The sequence below is a fragment of the Panthera onca genome, chromosome D2 (assembly GCF_046562875.1).
Source record: "Panthera onca isolate mPanOnc1 chromosome D2, mPanOnc1 haplotype 2, whole genome shotgun sequence".
Taxonomy (NCBI): Eukaryota; Metazoa; Chordata; class Mammalia; order Carnivora; family Felidae; genus Panthera; species Panthera onca.
This window is the reverse complement of record NC_138349.1, coordinates 34,325,458-34,345,546: the sequence shown is the minus strand read 5'-3', so window position 1 is coordinate 34,345,546 and position 20,089 is coordinate 34,325,458. Positions and strand designations below refer to the sequence as shown.

Here is a 20,089-nt window from a genome sequence, read left to right as displayed (position 1 = left end):
AGTAAGCTCCATGCCCAAACTGGGGCTTGAACTTATGACCCTGAGATCGAGTCACATGCTCTACTGACTGAGCCAGCCAAGCGCCCCCTTGAGTACGTTTTTAAAATATTTTGTGTGATGAAATGGAAAGTATACACAAATTATTTCTGCTGCATATTACTGTATAGCTTGCGAAAAATCTCTTATGTGGTTGTTTGAAATGTGAACTGAATTAGCCTTTTTAAATTTACTTTTTAATTTTTTTAATAATTTATTTTTGAGAGAGAGAGAGAGAGAGAGAGAGAACGTGAGCAGGGGAGGGGCAGAGAGAGAGGGAGACACAGAATCTGAAGCAGGCTCCAGGCTCTGAGCTGTCAGTGCAGAGCCTAACACAAGGCTTGAACTCACAGACCGTGAGATCATGACCTGAGCTGAAGTCAGACGCTTAACTGGGCCACCCAGGCACCTCTGAATTAGCCCTTTTATTTTTTTATTATTTATTTATTATTTTAAGAAATTTATTTGATTTTTTTAATATGAAATTTATTGTCAAATTGGTTTCCATACAACACCCAGCGCTCATCTGAATTAGCCTTTTTAAAAAATGTTTATTTATTTTTGAAACAGAGAGGGAGAGAGAGCAAGACAGCGAGAGAGCAGAGGGGGAGGGTCAAAGAGAGAGGGAGGCAGAAGATCCAAAGTGGACTCTGTGCTGAGAGCTGAGAGCCCCATGCAGGGCTTGAACCCATGCACCATGAGATCATGACCTGAGCCGAAGCTGGATGCCCAAATGACTGAGCTACCAAGATGACCCCTTTTTATTTTTTAATGGAAACCTTTTTTACTTGAAACAGTGATTGACAGACAAAAACGGCCACTCAGACTTAGGTGTGGGGCAGATGTTTTTTTGAACATAAACCAAGTGAACCTGTTACTTCAAGGACGATAACTGACTGTATTCTAAAGCCAATGATAGAAGTCAGTCTTCCAAGTAAAAACAAGTAAGAATTTTTTAAAACTTGTAGCTGTCATGGTGAACTTCATAGCATCCTGATACATAAAGACTTTCCTGATGAGTAATATTAATAAATGTGATTTTTTTCCAATGTTGCAAGATAAAATGTGTCAACATTAGGAAAATCTGCATAATTTCATGAACTAATATTTTCTAAATGATCAATGCTAAATGTTACAAAATCAGGGATGGATAAAAGAACCATTCAAAGTACAAGAAAAACCAATGGATTTCAATGTGGCAGAGAATGAAAAGGTCATTGATACAGTTTCAAATTCCATACTGCAAATAGCCGTTTAGAAGCTACTACTTGAGTCTGGTGTTATATCAAAGATGTGTATCCACAATTATCTGAAAAAGATATTAAAATGCTCCTCCCTTTTCCAATTACATATCTATTTGAGGCCTGATTCTCTTCATGTACTTCAACCAAACAACTTATTCCATCAGATTAAATGTACAAACAGATATGAGAATCCACTTATATTTCTGTGAAGCCAGGCATCAGACTACTCTCTGGGAATTATCACTCCAGGGGAAGATGCCAGAATGGGTAGGAATTGATCGTGATTGCCCTAGTAGTCCTTCAACGGTCAGAAAATAAAGCAGCCCCTTCTTGGGAATGTGGGGTTTGCATGTAAGTATTTCACATGACACGGTGTTGAAGCCATACCTTCAGCAAGATGGTCTGGGTTTTCCCACAGTATTTCCCAGATGCGTTCTCACCACTGGTGGAGTATAAAACCTGGTGTGCAGGAATGCGTGCATAGGCCAGTCTTTTCTCTCCCCGGATCATCCAGATGATAATGTCAGGCATACTGTTCTGTGGCTGGTCACATGGGTGGATGGAAAAGTAAGCAAAACTGGAGTTAGTCTAAACACAGAGGGACTGGAGACCCTGCAGGCTGGCTCCTCGGGGCTCCCCTTAGAAACTCTGTGATTAGGGCTCTGTCTGAATTCCTGAGTCGCACGTCTTCTGGGACCACAGAGTCTGTAGGGCGGGGAGGCAGGCTGTGGCTGGTCCAAAGGGAATAGAGTGAAGCAGGGTGGGGGCGGTGGCTTCACCTGCCAAAAGTCTGACCTACACAGCTCTGAGAGGTAGTTTAGGAAATACCCCCTCTTTTCTTGCCATCAGTAGTCAAGGGTTATTGGTTTCATATATTTCACTGGACACTGACCAAGTATCTCCACCTCAATCCAATATTTGCCAAATCTGAAATATTAATTTAGTCTTTTAAATCCCCCTTTTTTTCTGATTATAAAGGTGATATAAGTTGTCACCATAGGAAACTTGGAAAGTACCAAAGCATAAAAAGTAGAAAATAAAAATTACCTATAATCGCATGTTTTTTCAAATGTATTTCTTTTTTTTTTTTTAATTTTTTTTAACGTTTATTTATTTTTGAGACAGAGAGAGACAGAGCGTGAACGGGGGAGGGGCAGAGAGAGAGAGGGAGACACAGAATCGGAAGCAGGCTCCAGGCCTTGAGCCATCAGCCCAGAGCCCGACACGGGGCTCGAACTCACGGACCGTGAGATCGTGACCTGAGCTTAAGTCGGACGCTTAACCGACTGAGCCACCCAGGCACCCCTCAAATGTATTTCTATCCACAAATATATTATGACCCCCGCCCACCCAAATCTCTGAAGGTCAATAGGAGGGGTCTTATACTCTCATTTTTCCAGTACACAGAGGTTAATGGCAGCCAATATTTACCCAGCACCACGATGTGCCCTACACCATGCTAAGCCCTTCATACTCATCATCTAAATACAATGCTATGAAGTGAGTACTACAATTATCCCATTTTATATATGGGGAAACTGAGGCTTAGAGAGGTTGCCCAAGGTTACATACAGTAGATCCAGGATTCAAAACCAGGTCTTCCCGGTCCCAAGAAAAGGTGGCACTTCAATCCTCTGTGCTACATAGATTTGCTGCTTTCTCCCTCTACTTGACATACTCTCTGATCTGTCCACTTTGAAGATCTTTCCAGAACCACCAACTCAAAATTCTTCTGTTCTCACTTCAGTGATATTCACCCCATTACCCATTACTATCCCAGCCCAGTCACTTCTGGGTCTCACCTCTGTCAGATTTGCTCAATATCCAAGATAACGTACTACATTCTCTTACCACCTTCTCTATCCTTGGTGCCCCTCCACAGAATCCCTCTTCCATATCAAGTGACCTTTGTGTAGTTTAAAAGTCCTACCTCTTCAGTCAGCTGCAGCAGTTTATCAAGCCAGTCCTCAATTTCCGCCAGCGTGGACTTCACCTCTGTGGCCTCAGACCTCATCCTCACAGCTGCCTCGTGTATCTGGGAGAGAGATCGGGACCGCAACTTTCGGATCTGAGTGTCAAGAATTGTGACATTAGCTTTTCCTTCCATGAGAGGCAACGTGTACCTAAAAAAGAAAAGAAACAGATAATCTGTAGAATAGCTTTTCAGGCCTCAGAATTGTCAAAGTCATTTATGTTTGATTTCCATCTTGCAAGCCACACCAGTTTCCTGACTCATAAGCATGACCAGGTTTAAGCTGAAGTTGAGTGTGTGTGGCATTGCCAGAGCAGACCTGTCAGACAAACCCTCCTTACTCTCACGAGGAATGCAGGGGGATTAAAATTCCAAAGCAAGTTCTTGGGTTTGACTCAAGGCCCATGGAGTCACTGGAGAGAAGATGGCAACAGCTGCAGCCTTTGGGAGGAACAGGCCTTCCCTTCTTTTGCTTCTTAAAACTACTGTGCAGACCCACAAAATGAAGGAGGGGAAGGCAGATTACAGAGCATTTAGCAGAAGGGCTCTTAAGGACCATGCACCCCTAGGCAGTCCTAGGGTGGAGCGGGGGGGGGCGGGGTGCTCAGGAGGTCTGCAAATCCCTGGAACTTATTTAAAAAGTCAGCCAGTGTGATGTATGATGAGGACGACATGCTTTGCAGCTATCTGGGTAAAAATCCTGGCTCCACCATTTACTAGTCCCATGATGTGACCTTGAGCAGTTACTTAATCTCTTCTTTCCCTATCTTCAAATGCATGAAAATATTGGGCTGTTGTGAGAAATAAATGAATTAATATATGGAGAGCATTTAGAACACTCCCTACTGCACAGTAAGGTCTGAATAAGGTCATCAAACACTGCCTTCTTCATTGTCATGGTCTCATTAGATATTCAAAGGGGCCCATTAGCTCCCAAAACATTAAGAACCACTTGTGTAGGCAAAGCTCCCATTAAAGTGAGAAGTCTAGAACAGCTGAGTTGGGGCCAGAATTAGCCTTCTTCTGCAGGGTCTTCCTCTCACTATGGCAGCTGGTGGGGGCCACAGGGTGAGGTTGTCATCAATGCCAGGAAGTTCTACTCACATTGTCTCTACTAAGAATTTCCATTGGTTTGAATTTCCCCTAGCTTCTTAAATGGAGGAAATCCTAGCACGACTTCTTTTAAACACAAGTTTCCTGATACATGAAGTTAAAAAGATTCCATTTGATTTTGAAAACACAGTTCACATCAATTGGGTACTTCAAAAACTGTGTAAATAGGTCTTTCTGTGTTTTGCTCAGCAAATCCTAAAATTCATAGAATTTTCTACCTGAAGGCATTACCAAATGTTTCTGTTTGGTCACATTAGTAGTTATGGCAATGCATTGGAAAGGTTAAGTCCCTGGAATGATCTGAGGCAAAAATGCATATGGAAGCAGCTAGCTCAAAAGTCACATTTGAGACGTTCAATAAATAGAAGTTGACTGGGTGTAGCATGTAGCAGGAAAAGTTGTGTGGATAAACTCCACCCTGGACGTTAGATGCATCGTTCACCCCCTTGGGCCTCCGTTTTCTCATCCATAAAATAAAGGGGACTGGGAGAGATGACCTGTTAGGACCCTGATTTAAATTTTCTGAATTTAAGCGAGAGCCCACCCACCAGTGCTCTGATTTCAGCTGCATTTCAATGACCTAGCTAAACCACTAGAAGGCATAAGAAGACCTGGAGACTGAGGGCATTAGCCCCGAGGGGGACAAAAAAAAGCGGTCCTGTTTCTTGCTGCTTGTGAGAAGTTTTCAATATGCTTTTCTTTTGGAATTTTCCTGTCCACTGCTCTATTAGCCAATATTTAAACTGAGTTTGGAATGAATCACTTCCCCTTTTGAGTTCCAAATGCCCAGAGTTCTGAGCTGTTTCTCTAAGTCACAGTTCTAAAAGGTTCTCCGGCTCAAGTCAAATCTACTGGCTTTGGGAAGGGAGCCTTAGATACAGTCTCTTAGGCATTCAGTAAAAAAAAGCAAGTAAAAAGGCTACTTCTAAAAATGTGTTTGTGCATTAGGAATGTGATTCTGAATGGCAAAATCAATGCTCCACCCCTAGACCCCATTCTCTGTGGGAGCCAGGCTTCACCCTTCTCCAGGAGGGGGGCCCACAAGCACAGGCCAGCATCCTCCTTCCTTGTCCCCACCGCTTGCCTGAGGCTGCCCTGGGATGTTTCCTTCAGGGCCCTCAGCTTCCCCAGGCTGCTTTAGAATTGGCACCAAATCAGAAAGAACTTTTCCTGGTGGTGATTCAGAGACTCCTCCCAGTGACTAGGGCCTTTTGAGAAGCTTGACTAATTCAAATTCATTTTTTCAGGCCAACACTGGGAACAATCCTAGAGGCTCTCCTTACAGTTTCAGGGAGGAGAGCATGACTGGGAATTCTGAGATAGGAACAAGATCACTGTACCTTGTGTCTTCTATAACTTCGTCGATCAGCTTCAACCATAATTCGGCCAACTGGTTTGCAGGAATTTTACCTTGTATCCCTGATTTTAGAGCCTCTGTGTTTGATTGCTGGAGAGTTTGGAAAGAGACGAAATAATCGGTTAATTGTGCGTCATGCCATTAAACCTAGTAAAGGTTTAATGTTCCTTTTCAAGAAAAAATACACAGAAGACTTGACAGAAAAACCAATGCATTTAATTTTTTACGTTTAGTAATGCTCACCATAGCTCAGCACTATTTACTTTTCTTCAAAAGGCAATCAACGCTGACATCTATAAGTAACAGGGCAATCTTTCATATATCCTTGACCTTTGAAACCATGTAAATATTTTATGTATTTAAAAAGTAAATAAAATAAAACCAATAAAGATGGGAGAAGGAATCCTACCATGGAATATAAAACAGAAACAAATGAACTATATGACTACACCAAACTGATCCAAATAATTTTTGAACACAATATTTTGATGATATACTCTCAATTTAAAGAAAAAAACCATTGGGGCGCCTGGGTGGCTCAGTCGGTTAACCCACTGGGGCTCCTGGGTGGCTCAGTCGGCTGACTTCGGCTCAGGTCATGATCTCATAGTTGGTCAGTTCGAGTCCCGCATAGGGTTCTGTGTTGACTGCTCAGAGCCTGGTGCCTGCTTCAGATTTCTGTGTGTGTGTCTCTCTCTCTGCACCCCCACTCACTCTCTCTGTCTCTCAAAAAAATGAATAAACGTTAAAAAGATTTGAAGAAAAGAACCATGAACATATCAAACTCTAAATTTGTTTGTTGCAGTGGTTTATCTATGGATATTAGGATTGAACAAATGAGCAAATGACGTTTCTCACTGTTGGAGAAAAGAGTTATAAATATAGAAATAGGGAAGACTAGAACAAACCTGTGACATTAGAATGGATTTGGAGTTAGGCTTATAAATTCATTGCTTTTCATATATTGTTAGATCTAGAAATAAATCACATGTGAATATGTGTGTGCATGTGCCCGTCATTAAGTCTGTCCACTGAGAAGGCCTAGAAGCAATGGCATCTAAATAGTAGTGAGCATCTAATACCCAGATCTTGGTTTTCATATGATATTCCCGCTAAGAGGAAACAGAATTCTTCAGAAAATTGGCAATTTGAGAATTAGGGCAGAGCAGTACAAGATGAGCCCAGAACATACTATTGTGTCACTTTGAGCATCTGCTGACACAGATTGAGAGAGTGCCCACCATGATCATCAAAAGTCCTGATCATGGAAAGCCCCCATGTTGTCCAGATCAGCATGGAATAAGGATAGCCTGATCAATGCTGAGGAGAAGAACAAGGAAGAAAAGGCCTGAAGAATACCCAAAACATAATCAGAATAGAGGGGTGACCAGTTCTTTACTAATTTCCTTGAGACGGAGGACTGGAAGTTAATACCATAACCAGACTGCATGTCAGGTGAACAATTATGCTTAACTTAAACTACAATTCTCCTTCAATATCATCTTTATAATATAAAACAATATATATTTTTTAATGTTTATTCATTTATTTTGAGAGAGAAAGAGACAGGGAATGAACATGGGGGGGGGGGGCAAGGGGCAGAAAGGGGGGGGAGAGAGAATCCCAAGCAGGCTCTGTGCTGTCAGTGCAGAGAGAGACATGGAGCTCAATCTCATGAACTATGAGATCATGACCTGAGCCAAAATCAAGAGTTGGCTGTTTCAATCCATAAGAGACTCTTAAATACAGAGAACAATCTGAGGGTTGATGGGGTGGGGGATATGGGAGAGAGGAAAATGGGTTATGGGCATTGAGGAGGGCCCTTGTTGGGATGAGCACTGGGTATTGTATGTAAGCAATGAACCACAGGACTCTACCCCAAAAACCAAGAGCACACTCTGCACACTGTATGTTAGCCAATTTGACAATAAATTATATTAACAAAACAAAACAAAAAAGAGTCTGTCGCTTAACGAACTGAGCCACCCAGGTGCCCCCATAAAACAATATGTTTAGATTTTGCTGTGGAATCTTAGATCAGGTAAATTCCAGGACCCCCACATGTATTGGTCTTACCCTGACAGAGGTTAGACCTTAGAAAAAATTAATACTAATATAATCTGGAAATCAAAACACTAATCACACCAATTTAGTATCTTTGACTTAGAAATATCCCAACCATGTGTCCCTCCTCATCAATATCAACTAGATGGAAAATAACAGATACCACATCTATGCAGTTTCTGCCAGAGGGAACTCCCAACCTCCAAACAAGGAAAGTTCCCTCTAGTTTACAAAACGAGCATAAAATGTCAGGCTCTGGTTCCTCTGAGCCCACCTCTTCCCACACTGGAGATTTTTACTCAACAATAGAGCTCTAAGGGCTGCATATTTCTATTGGCATGAACCATTCTCCACACCACTCCTAACTGTGGCAGAACCTGTGGGTTGTCCTCCCACTTCGATATCCACCCCCCTCTTCCTCAGGAAGAGGACTTTTATCTGGCCTATGCCAACCCAAGCATAAGACGGCACTTCCCAGTCCCCTTAGGGTGAGATGTAGTTGTATGACTGGATTCTGGCCAATGGAAAATGAGTAGAAATCAAGTGTGTGACTTCTGGGTCTTTCCCTCCAAGGGAAAGGCCTGTGCCATCTACTTCCCCATTCCTCTTCCCTCAGGCTTGAGGGCAGGCTTAGTGGTGAGCAGCCTCAACCATGCAGACAATGACAACTCCTTAGTGATGGCAGAGCAACAAGAGGGAAGGAGTGCAGGTCCCCAACATCTCTGAACCTCCATGCCAGCCTTGGATCACTGATGTCAACTGTTACTAAAGAAATAGCTCTTATCTTGCTTATCACTATATTCTGATGTCACTTACAGGGCCTACCTTGTAACTAATACATAATTCACTCTGTCCAGTGGAAAGGAAATATAGAAAAGATAAACTTACCAGCCGTTCTGCCATGGTTAGGAGAGTGTTCACCGCATCCAGGCGATGACTAATGTCCTCCCAGTATGAAGTCAGGGTAACAACTGGCTTTGTGTGGGCCCAAGGCAAGTAATAATAGTAGTTTCCTGGTGTAGAACATTGAGGGTCAGTGAACATTGGACACTTAAACAACATGTCTATTAAGAGATGTGTAAAATGGGCTACAGGTTAATCCATCCATATGCTTGGGGAATGGTTTGGGGTGATCTTATTTTTAAATTTTATCCAATGAAGCCACCAAGGGATAGACAGAAAGTTTTTTATTCATTCAACCTGTTCTGAAAATCTCTCTAAAATACCCTAGTAAGCCGAACGCAACAATTTTAGGATCTTGCAGTGGTTCAGGATCACCGATGGTTACATAACACTGCAGCAGAAAATAGAGATGGGAGTTTAGATTATATGTGTTTGTACCTGAAAAGTGCTATTCTAAATATTTTTGTTGGAATTGGGGCAAGAAAAAAAATGATTTTCTATTTTGTAAAGCATGGATTCATGGGGTTTGGTATTACTTAGAACCTTACAGGGATTAACAATTACCAGCCAACTTTTTTCTAGTACATTTTATATTTTCACACTGCTTGCACAAAAATTAGGTAAAAATTATGGCAATACTGTTGGAACATTTGATCAGAATGTCTCTCTCCTTTCTACATACTCTTAAACCATTTGTTGATATCTTTACTTGCACATTCTCATACTCCACTTTGTTATTTTATACACTAGAATGTATACTCCTTAAAAGTAGAGACTGTTTCTCATCCATGTTTGTTCAAACACAGCTATTTAATCCTCACAGGAACTCTGGAGAAGATAATGAAACTGAAGGTAAGAACTGAGTGATGCGGCTAAGGTCATAGTGCTGGAGAGTAACAGAATGAAGACTGGAAGCTTGATTTTCCAGGACCTGAGCCAGTGTCCCATCCATTTCAACTACTCAATCTAAGAGCAGTTTGGGGCTTGGTAGGGTGGAGTTGGGCAGGGTGGGAGCTGACTCTCACCAGGTGGGAACTCTGGGGACCTCAGAGTTCAGCAAGTCACCATCTTGTGATTTTACAAAACAGAGCCAGTGTGAAAGCTGAACACGGCAAGGAGGCTGGGGTTCAGACCCTGGCAAAGGGCCTGCAACTTCTTGGGTTTGACCTGTCTTGAAGGTGCTCGAACTCTAGCCACCTGTCTTCCCCATTTAATCTTTTCTTTCCACTAAGCATATGCTGAAGATAATGGCTGCCAAAGGGAGAATACGTTGGGTGCTTCTTGTCCTGTGTGGCACCCACCGTAAACTTATGAGAAGAGGATGGTTAGAGGCAGTCTTACCATCAAATATGGCACGGCTGTATTGAGTAGTTGATGCCAAAGGCTTACAAGTTGTGTCAAACTTGTTGCCGTAGTTCCCAATGCTGACTTCAAACTGAATGGCCTCGCCAACATCTTGCAACATGGTGGCTGAATGGAACACGGCAGACAGGCTATACTTCCGCCTTCGTTGGTATTTCTGTAAAGTATGGGCAGACGTAAGGCTCGGTGAAACTCCTTTTGCTCTTATTTATATGTGGGTGTCTAGCAGATGTAATTCTAAAACTAATAATTAGTATTGAATTAAATGCCAATAGAGAATGTTCTTAAATCTAGCAGTTTTTCTTGTACTCATACAAGTGGGCAAAGATAGAAGTACCAGGATATTCACTGCAGTGTTGACTGAAATAGAAAAAAAAAAAAAAAAAAGAAAACAATACAAATGTCTAGCAATAGGTCACTGGTTAAACAAACTATGTTACATCCATATAATGCAATAAAGTTAGTAAAAAGGTAGATTCATATGTGCAAATGTATTTTAAGTGAACTCATTAATTATATATTTTAATATTGGCATATGCATGGAGAATGTGTAGAATAGAAATAAAATTGTTGACAGTTATATTGGGAAGGTAAAAAGATTATGGCTAATCGTACTTTCTAATTTATATGTTTTTAATTTTTTGAATTGCTTGAGTATTAATTTTCTTTTTCTTCTACTTTTTAACAAAATGTTTATTTATTTTTGAGAGAGAGAGAGAGTGTGAGGAAGGGGCAGAGAAAGAGGGGGACAGAGGATCCGAAGCAGGTTCTGCACTGGCAGCAGAGAGCCTGATGCGAGGCTCAAACTCATGAACCCTTAGATCATGACTTGAGCCGAACTCAGACGCTTAACTGACTAAGCCACCTAGGTGCTCCTTTAGTATTAATTTTCAAATAAAAAACAACAATAAAGATTTTTAATGTAAGACTTTAAAATTAACTGAATTTAGGTGAACTTATTTTCCTGTTTTCTGAAACAGAAATCAAACGTTATTTTTTCCTTTCTCTCTTTTTAAAAAAATTACTGGGGGAGCGCCTGGGGGACTCAGTCATTTAAGCATCCGACTTCGGCTCAGGTCATGATCTCACGGTTCATGGGTTCAAGCCCCGTATCGGGCTCCCACGTCAGGTTCTGTGCTGACAGCTTGGAGCCTGGAGCCTGCTTCAGATTCTGCATCTCCCTCTCTCTCTGCCCCTCCCCCGTTTCCACTCTGTCTCTCTCTCTCTCGAAAATAAATAAACATTAAAAAAAAATTACTGGTTTATTGAGTGTGTGTGTGTGAGGGAGTTGAACATAGGGCCAAAAATGACCACACCGAGGATCTTTCAGCCTGGCAGAAATGACCATGAGCCCTTCAGGCCTTCCTTAATCCGAGCACATAAAGTCTCCTGAATCCACAGATTGCTCAGATGGCATCTCTCCTTCTTTGTGGATCATATCCTCACTGATCTTTGGGTACTCTGCCTTCTTTAGTCAAACAGAGCCGTGCAATGGTTGAAATTGCTGTACCTCATTATGTTCTAGGTGTTCTGCCACTTAATACCGTCCACATCTAGACTCTGTTCCGGATCTCCATCGGTATCCAATCTCTGTAGACACTTGTCAAGCTTAGGGGTGAGAATACCAGTGGTTACACTTGGCTACATGCTTCACTAGAGGGTTCATGGAGACCCATGAGTGATAATACTCAAATTGTTTGAGGAATTTCTCACTATGGCAAGTTTACTTTGAAAGCCCTTAGAGAAGGAACTCCCAGATCTGGAGTCCTTCAATTTGAGATTTGGAGGCCACATTGCTATCAAACTTTGGCATATGCTGAATCTTATTATCGTTGGATTTGCTCTTTTGCATTCCCACCTTGCTACCAATTTGTGCAGCATAATCTACGTAGCAACGTAATGACACGTTTCACCTTCAAGAAGCTAACAAAAATTGGGGCACCTGGGTGGCTCAGTTGGTTGAGCATCCGACTTCAGCTTAGGTCATGATCTCATAGTCCGTGAGTTCGAGTCCCGCGTTGGGCTCTGTGCTGACAGCTCAGAGCCTGGAACCTATTTCAGATTCTGTGTCTCCCTCTCTCCGCCCCTTCCCCGCTCATGCTCTGTCTCTCTTTGTCTCTCAAAAATGAATAAACATTAAAAAAAATTGTTTTTAAAAAGAAGCTAACAAAAATTACGTGATCCCAGTAGGATATTTGTCAACTGATTTCCTTTTCTTTTGTTATTCATCCATACCATGGCCTTTATTCTATTAAATGTATCACAATCATGGGCAGTTCTTCTGCCTTGTATGATGTAAGAATATGTTCTTTCATTCACAGAAGTACTTGGACAACAGTATCAAAAATTTCTTTTTTCAAATTGCGGTGAAACACACATAACATAAAATTCTCCACATGAGCCATGTTTAAGTGTGCAGTTCGGTGGCCTTAGGGACATTCACATTGGTGAGCTACCATCACCACCATCTATCCACAAAACTCTGCCCATCTCATAAAATTGAAACTCTGTACCCATTAAACCCCAACTCCCCATTCCCACCTCCTTTCTGTCTCTCTGAGTTTGGCTACTCTGGGTATCTCATGTAAGTCAAATCAAACATTTGTCCTTTTGCGACTGGCTTATTTCACTTAGTTCAATGCCTTCAGTGTCCAGCCATGTGGTAGCACATGTCAGAGTTTCCTTCCTTTTTAAGACTAAAGAATTCTCCATTGTACTGTTGAAAGATAAACTGGGGCATGTTGAAAAGTTTTAAGATTTTATTTGAGCAAACACAGATTGGATTGGGCAGTGACAAAGCAGAAGCGGTTAAGAGTGCTCCACCTACAAGAGCTGAGGAAAGACTTTCAGAGAGCAAATGTGGAAGGAAGGCAAGGACATTATTTGACTGGCGCTGGCTTCAGTGGTTGCATTATTTGGGAAAGTCTAGTTGGTTATTTGCGCTTCATTGTCCTTTGGTTTTGATTTCTTAACCTGGAAGCATTTACAGGCCTAAGTTCTGGTTTGCTTATGTAGGCTGTCCAGGCATTACGGCCACTTCTGTCTAATGGCATCCTTGTTTAATAAGCTTAGCAGTGTGTATATACCACATTGGTCTGTCCATTCATCTATCGAAGGATTGCTATCAATGGACGGCTTCTATCTTTTGGTTATTATGAATAATGCTGCTATACACATGGGTGTACAAATATCCACTTGAGTCCCTGCTTTCAATTGTTTTGGGTCTATACACAGCAGTGGATTTTGGAATCACATGGCAATTCTACTTTTAACTTCTTGAGGACTGTTTTAAGAACATCTGACAGGGACTGTAGTTTGTTGTCTTGAAGAACCACAGGACGTGCCACTATTACAAAGTCTCTGTTTTGGTTAAAAGGATTTTTGACATGGTACAAGGGAAACCCTCAATAGGATTTCATCAGAAATCCTTCTGAGTTTCAATCTTTCTTGAAAGTCTTTCCAAAACATTGGTTTGAAAACTTAGCTGCGTACTGAATCACCTGAAGGGCTTTGAAATATCCTTATAGCTGGGTGCCACATCCCAGAGACTGCCTAGCACTGTGAATTTAAAATTTTTCCTACTTACATTAGTCCACTGTCACTTTGGCAGAGAGGGGGTTGGAGACTTTTATCGCTTGTCAGGAGTCCCTTTAACTATCCACACCTAAGCCTCCTGAACTATCCATGGTTCAGGAATGCTGTGGAAATTCTGGGTTTGGTTTAAATTGTGTGAAAATTAGAAAGCAGGAAGTTATTTGTATTAGTCAGAACTTCTATATACAGCATAACTTCTTTGTAAACCATCTGGGATGATCTAAGAGAAGGGAAGGAGCAAAAATATGAGACATAATTTGGGGCCTAAGTCAGGGCCCCCCCCCAAATGACCAGCATTTAAGCTGGTGCCATCTGCTAATAGAGGGTGCAGAGAAGAGAGAAAGTGCATGGGGAGGCTGTGGAAGGGGTGGGGATGCCACTTCCGGCTGGGCTGGCTCTGCCTTGCACACCTCTACGTGGCCACGATTCCATTAGATCTCCCTGGGTTTTCCTGAGCATAGCTCGCAGTCACCTGCACCCTGGTAGCACCCTCACCCTGAAGAGTTTGAGCTCTAAGACAGTAATTTGGGTTTTGGCCATCACCACACCTCCCAACAGAGCGGCGCACTCTGTGAGCAAGCCGCTCAAGATGGAGCTGCAAACTGGGTGGCTTCACAGGTCCAAACTCCACAAGGGGCAGGGGATCTACATCTGCTCACCTGCCCCAGAGCCAGGCTCTGGACTGTGAAGTCTAGAATTCTGCCCTCCCTCCCGCCCTTTCTCACTTCCCCTGTGCCTCAGGGCTCAAAGAGGGGGAGAGAAGAAGAAACAAACAACAAAGTTTAGAAAAGTCAGGAGCCTCAGCTTTTGTTCCCTGTGTTGCCTTTGGGCAAAACTGCTCATAATGGGGAAAGTTAAAGAATGTAAATTATAATCTACTGAACACTGACAGATGTTTCTTTGACTTTGTAGGGCCTTGGGGCTCTCTTTCCAATCATCAAAGACCGGTGTGTGTGGTAGATGCAGGTAGTATCAGGGTTTTAGGAGTAAATCTGGAGAAGGTGTGATTTTTGTCAAGCAGAATACTGAAAAAGGGGTAACAAGTAACAGCTCTTAAAACTGGCTGGGGGACCACCAGGCGTGGGACATTAAGGATCAGTGACAAGGAGACTATGCCAAAGAAAACTGCCCGACTTGCCACCTTTGGTCTATTTACTAAAGGCGGCTGACAACTAGCGGAGCTGGTGGAAGAATCTGAACGTGTTATTTCAAGCAATATTTGTTGAGCACTTACGTGGGCCAGACGAATGGGAGAACTCAAGGAGGTTCTAATTGAGCAGAAGACAGAACGCGTGTTCATAAAATGGTCCCAAAATATGTTAGGTCACACACGAGAAGACTGGGAAGGAGTAGGGTGGAAGTGGTCTAGGAACAGATCCCAGATGGTGGAGACAAAACGATGGCGTCCTTTAGTGACTGGGCAGAGGTTTCAGAAGCCAGCAGGTGTCTGAATAGAACTGGGATGCCACGCTTCATCTTCTACCTGCCTGATTCCTTAGGGAGGTGGCCACAGGTGGAACCCAGCTGCATCTCTTCAAGGGTCTCTCAACTGGAGCCAGTTCAGCTCTAAGGAGGCGGGGCAGCTCTATGGCGACTGAGTAGGAAAAATTCACTCTCCCTCCTGTGTTCCTCCTTTACTCTCACAGGACTACCACACTCCGAACACTTCTGATACCAGACGTGTAGTGGATTTTCCCACAGCACGCAATTCTGCAACACCAGTTGGGTGTCCTACAGGTGAGCTCAATTCTGACACTATCCACCCAGAGACAGAACGTCTGAGTCCCACAAGACTGCCCCATCCCCACTTCAGATCCCTGTCGAAAGTCCAGGTTCTGATCGATCGGGTATAAATTGGAGGCTCCCATGACTTCCTCCTCAGAGTTGATTAACTTGCTAGAGCAGCTCACAAAACTTGGGAAAGCAGTTTACTTACTGGTTACCAGTTTATTATAACAGGATATGATAAAGGCTACAGGTGGACATCAGATGGAACTGCTGCATAGGACAAGGTATGTGGCGGGGACACGGAGCCTCCACGTCCTCTCTGGGCACAACACTCTCCCCAAACATGCATGTATTCACATCCCAGAAGCTCTCTAAATCCTGTATCTTGGGGATTTTGTATGGAGGTTTCATCACATAAGTGTGATGGATCATTAACTCAATTTCTAGCCCCTCTCGGGAGAACAGGGGGTAAGGCAGAAAGTTCCAAGCTTCTAATCATGGCTTGGTCTTTCTCATGAGCAGCTTCAAACGAGGAGCCCATAAGAGTCACCTCACTAGAACAAAAGACTCACCTACCACCCAGGAAATCCCAAGAGATTTAGGAGCTCAGTGTCAGGAACCAGAGTCAAAGAGCAAATACTAGTACTATGATTTCACAGCAACCAAGTCGCCCTCTTGAACACGACCAGAAATTTCATTATTTGCATATGACCTGGAACATGGGATCTTTGGAAATGGGAAAAGGGTCAGGATTATCTTCGAGGCCAATGGTTCCCGGTGGTTACACAAATCTGCTCATCTCACTCTCTTACCAGGCTCCTGGTTGCCTGCACTGGGGCTGTGTCTTCAGAATCTCAGCTCCTCTCCTGCTTTTTAATGTTACTGGGATTTTAGTTTATAGATTTCGTTTTTGCTTTTATTAAATTTATGACAGAAGCCATTTTGCTATCTGGGTTTAATTATTTGGATCAAAGAAAAGTAACTTTGTTTTCTATTTCAGTTTATAAAAAGCTGTTCTTTTATACTGTTGACATATACTGTGGCGACTGTATACCGTTGGCTCTTTGTTTTTTGAGTTTCTTTTTGGTTTTATTTTTTACTAAATCTATGACACAGGTTTCTTTGCCTGTATGTGTTTAATTATTTGGAGTAAAAAAGAAAAAAGAATTCAGTTTTGCATTCTACCTACCATACTTTGTTGAGTCTCTTCCTATCCCTTCCCTCTCCCCCTGTCTATCACGAGTGCTTAAAATAAAAAGAAAGGCCACGAACTTAAATTCTGTTCTGGTGACAGCACAAAGAGGCACTGTAATTGCTGAGAACCCATGGCCGCATTTCTGCCTAAACCCAAGTTGTAGCTGGACTCTTCAAGAGCCAATCTATAACAACTCAAGTCCAGAACCACCCATGCCATACCATGTGTCTCTATAGAGGCCTTTGGGGGGTTTTAACTATTTTCTTGCATGATCCTGGCAGTAAATGGCATGTAAGCTGCTCCACTTTCCCACCCACCCTCTCTTCTTTTTCCTTTTTCTAAATTTGTTCTTAAGATGTGTTACGATTCCTCACCTTCAGAATTGATGGTGGTATGGGGTGGATAGAAAGACTCACACCAGGATCTTATTGACTGGGGGAACCTGTTTTGGCTCTGTGTCTCTTTAACAAGTAAACAACCAAAACAAAATGAGTATACATTACATGATCCCACCACATACACTTCTTATAGAAATTCATCTTGATTTATGACCTCGTCTGCAGAAGCAAGTTTGGAAAAGTCAGGATAAGTCCAGCACTCAAGGTCTTCAAGGGTCCCCTGTTGTTACTATGTTATGGTAGATTTATCATTTGCAAGGATTATGTTCCTGAGATCACAGCAAATCCCGAAAGTCAATAATGTCACAATAGTCTATCATTACCCCCATGAAATGTAACAAAGTAACTGAAAACTCTGGGGGACTGCTTCAGACCCTATGTAAGAGTTGTGCACCGGGGCACCTGGGTGGCTCAGTCGGTTAAGCAGCCGACTTCGGCTCAGGTCATGATCTCGTGGTCTGTGAGTTCGAGCCCCGCGTCGGGCTCTGTGCTGACAGCTCAGAGCCTGGAGCCTGTTTCAGATTCTGTGTCTCCCTCTCTCTGACCCTCCCCTGTTCATGCTCTGTCTCTCCCTGTCTCAAAAACAAATAAAACGTTAAAAAAGATTAAAAAAAAAAAAAAGAGTTGTGCACCAGTGTCAGGAATAGAGAAGCACAGAGCCTCACTCTCATGGACATGCAGACTGGGTGATGGCTAGGTGCACTGACCAGCACTCACACACCTGCTTTTCTGCACACCTGACTCAATTTCTCACCTCAGCAAAATCACTCCTCGCTACACATCAGAAACTCCGGGATAACTCAAGAGTGGTCAACACCATTAATGCTAAATCCAAGAATGGCATTATGGCACCATTGGTGGCATGATATAAGTTGCAAATGGTATTATTTATGTGTCTGTATATCAGTGGGAATAGGTAGGATGAGAGGGAGTAGAGTGATGGAGAGACACTTGATAATCTCTTGAAGACTTATCTCCCAAGAGTTCTTAACCTAATCTGGCCTTTATATCCACTTGTTTGATAGGCTGATTCAGGAAATAGAAGCAAGTGCCCTAGAATTTTTTATTGGATACATTAATGTATAGAAACTGGGAAAACTATGACTTAAAATTTCTAAGCAGTTTCTGATTCTAGGAGTCGAGATATGAATTGACATTCAAGGCAGACCATTGCTTTGCTTAGAAAACTTCTTTGGACGGACCTTTAACTATAATACAAAACACACACCTACCGGGGTTCTTTTCACCATTTAAATAACCTGACTTCAACTGTTCCATTTGGTCACATGCACTGTTAAGTGTATGTTTTAGCCAGAACTATGTTATAATCTGTGCTCGTAGAGGGGGGAGAAGTGATCCTTTCCCTGTGAGAACTTGGACTGATGCCCTGTGGCTTGCCGGTGGTAGGTGTAAGGTTCCTTCCTGAGGCTGAGGGGTGGAGACAGAGGTAACCTGTGAAAGAATGTGTGGCCCAGTCTTCTCTTACAGGGGAAGACACAGGCGCTGGATTGAAATCTGTGTGGCTCATGAATAACTGGACTCCTAATGTTCCAAACACGCCAGGACCGAAAAATCCAGAATATACTGCTTTGGACTCTAACCTCCTAATGTTGGCTTCTTGGGAGTCCATGAACAAGGCTACAATGGTCTGGGGGAGAAGGGAGAGTTTCCTCTAAAGGGAGTAGATATTTTCCTTGTCACTCATCCTGAAAGGGGCAAATCTCACAACAGGCAGACATGAAACTCCTAGAAAGGAGAAGGCCTTGTTTGGCTGGGAATTCATAGCACTTGACACGGACGTTGAGGTGGCCATGTGTACAGGGTGGTGTTGGGAATAGGGGCAGGTGGGGAGCCGAGCCCTGCCACAGTAAGCAGGCTAGAGAGAGGCAGGGAGGCCAACTGCAACAGACCCAGAAAGCTGGTCTGAGCCCAGAGCTTTGAGATTAGCCATTTCAAGTTACTCATTTCACGGTTTCCCTACTCTTACTGGAGGTAAAAGTTTTTCTAAAATTGCCGTTTGGTTTCTGACGTAATGTGGAGACATAAGAGAAGGGTCTATCCCCTGCCTGGGACGGAGGGGAAGGTGAAGGAGACAGCTTCAAGAAGCTTGTTGGGTCAGGGGTGGAATCCAGCAAAGAGTGGCCCTGGGCACGGAGCCATAAGTAAGCTGGATGCTCTGGCAAACAGTTCAGATTTCTGGAACACATAAGCATCAACCCGGGATTCTCAGAAATAGGTGGGGGAAGATGTGGTGTACACATACAAAATGGAATATTATTCAGTCATGAGAAAGAAGGAAATCCTGTCATTTGTGACAACAAGGACGGACCTGGAGGGCATCAAGCTAAGTGAGATAAGCCAGACCGAGAAAGACACTGTATGATATCACTTATACATGGAATCTAAAAATGTCAAACTCTGGGGCGCCTGGGTGGCTCAGTCGGTTAAGCGTCTGACTTCAGCTCAGGTCACGATCTCACGGTCCGTGAGTTCGAGCCCCGCATCGGGCTCTGGGCTGATGGCTCAGAGACTGGAGCCTGTTTCAGATTCTGTGCCTCCCTCTCTCTCTGCCCTCCCCCATTTATGCTCTGTCTCTCTCTGTCTCAAAAAATAAATAAACGTTAAAAAAAATTTTTTTAAAAGTCAAACTCATAAAGACAGAGAGTAGAAGGGCAGTTACCAGGGGTTGGGGAATTGGGAAGATGTTGGTCAAAGTGTACAAACTTGTAGTTAGAAGACAAATTCTGGAGATGTAATGCAGTGCGTAGTGATTATAGTCAACGATGCCATATTACATGCCTCAAAGTTGCTGACAGACTAGATCTGGAGTGTTCTCACCACAAAAAAGAAATGATAATTATGTGACATGATGGCAGTGTTAGCTAACACTACAGTGGTAATCATATTGCAATATGTAAGTATACTAAATCAACACACCATGTACCTTAAACTTACACAGTGCTATGTGTTAATTTTTTAGAAGTCAAAAAATAAAAATATTAATAAACTAGCATATTTATTTTTAAAACTCATAATAACGGTATAGGATGTGTTGGAAATGATTCAGTGGGCAACAGAGACAGGGCTAACTAAATATTGGGTTATCCATCACATATGTTAACA

General features: G+C 42.7%; 1 protein-coding gene across 3 annotated transcripts in view; it reads right to left on the bottom strand.

Moving 5' to 3' along the window:
* The window catches only part of MYOF (myoferlin), a 154,013-nt gene that overhangs the window by 54,755 nt on the left and 79,169 nt on the right, over positions 1-20,089 (bottom strand). For all 3 annotated transcript variants that reach the window (XM_060642008.3, XM_060642009.3, XM_060642010.3), the window contains 5 exons: positions 10,031-10,208; positions 8,675-8,799; positions 5,706-5,812; positions 3,211-3,403; positions 1,668-1,823 (listed from right to left, as the gene is read on the bottom strand). In XM_060642008.3, the coding sequence (XP_060497991.2) occupies positions 1,668-1,823; positions 3,211-3,403; positions 5,706-5,812; positions 8,675-8,799; positions 10,031-10,208 (759 nt within the window). The remainder of the gene's footprint in view (positions 1-1,667; positions 1,824-3,210; positions 3,404-5,705; positions 5,813-8,674; positions 8,800-10,030; positions 10,209-20,089) is intronic.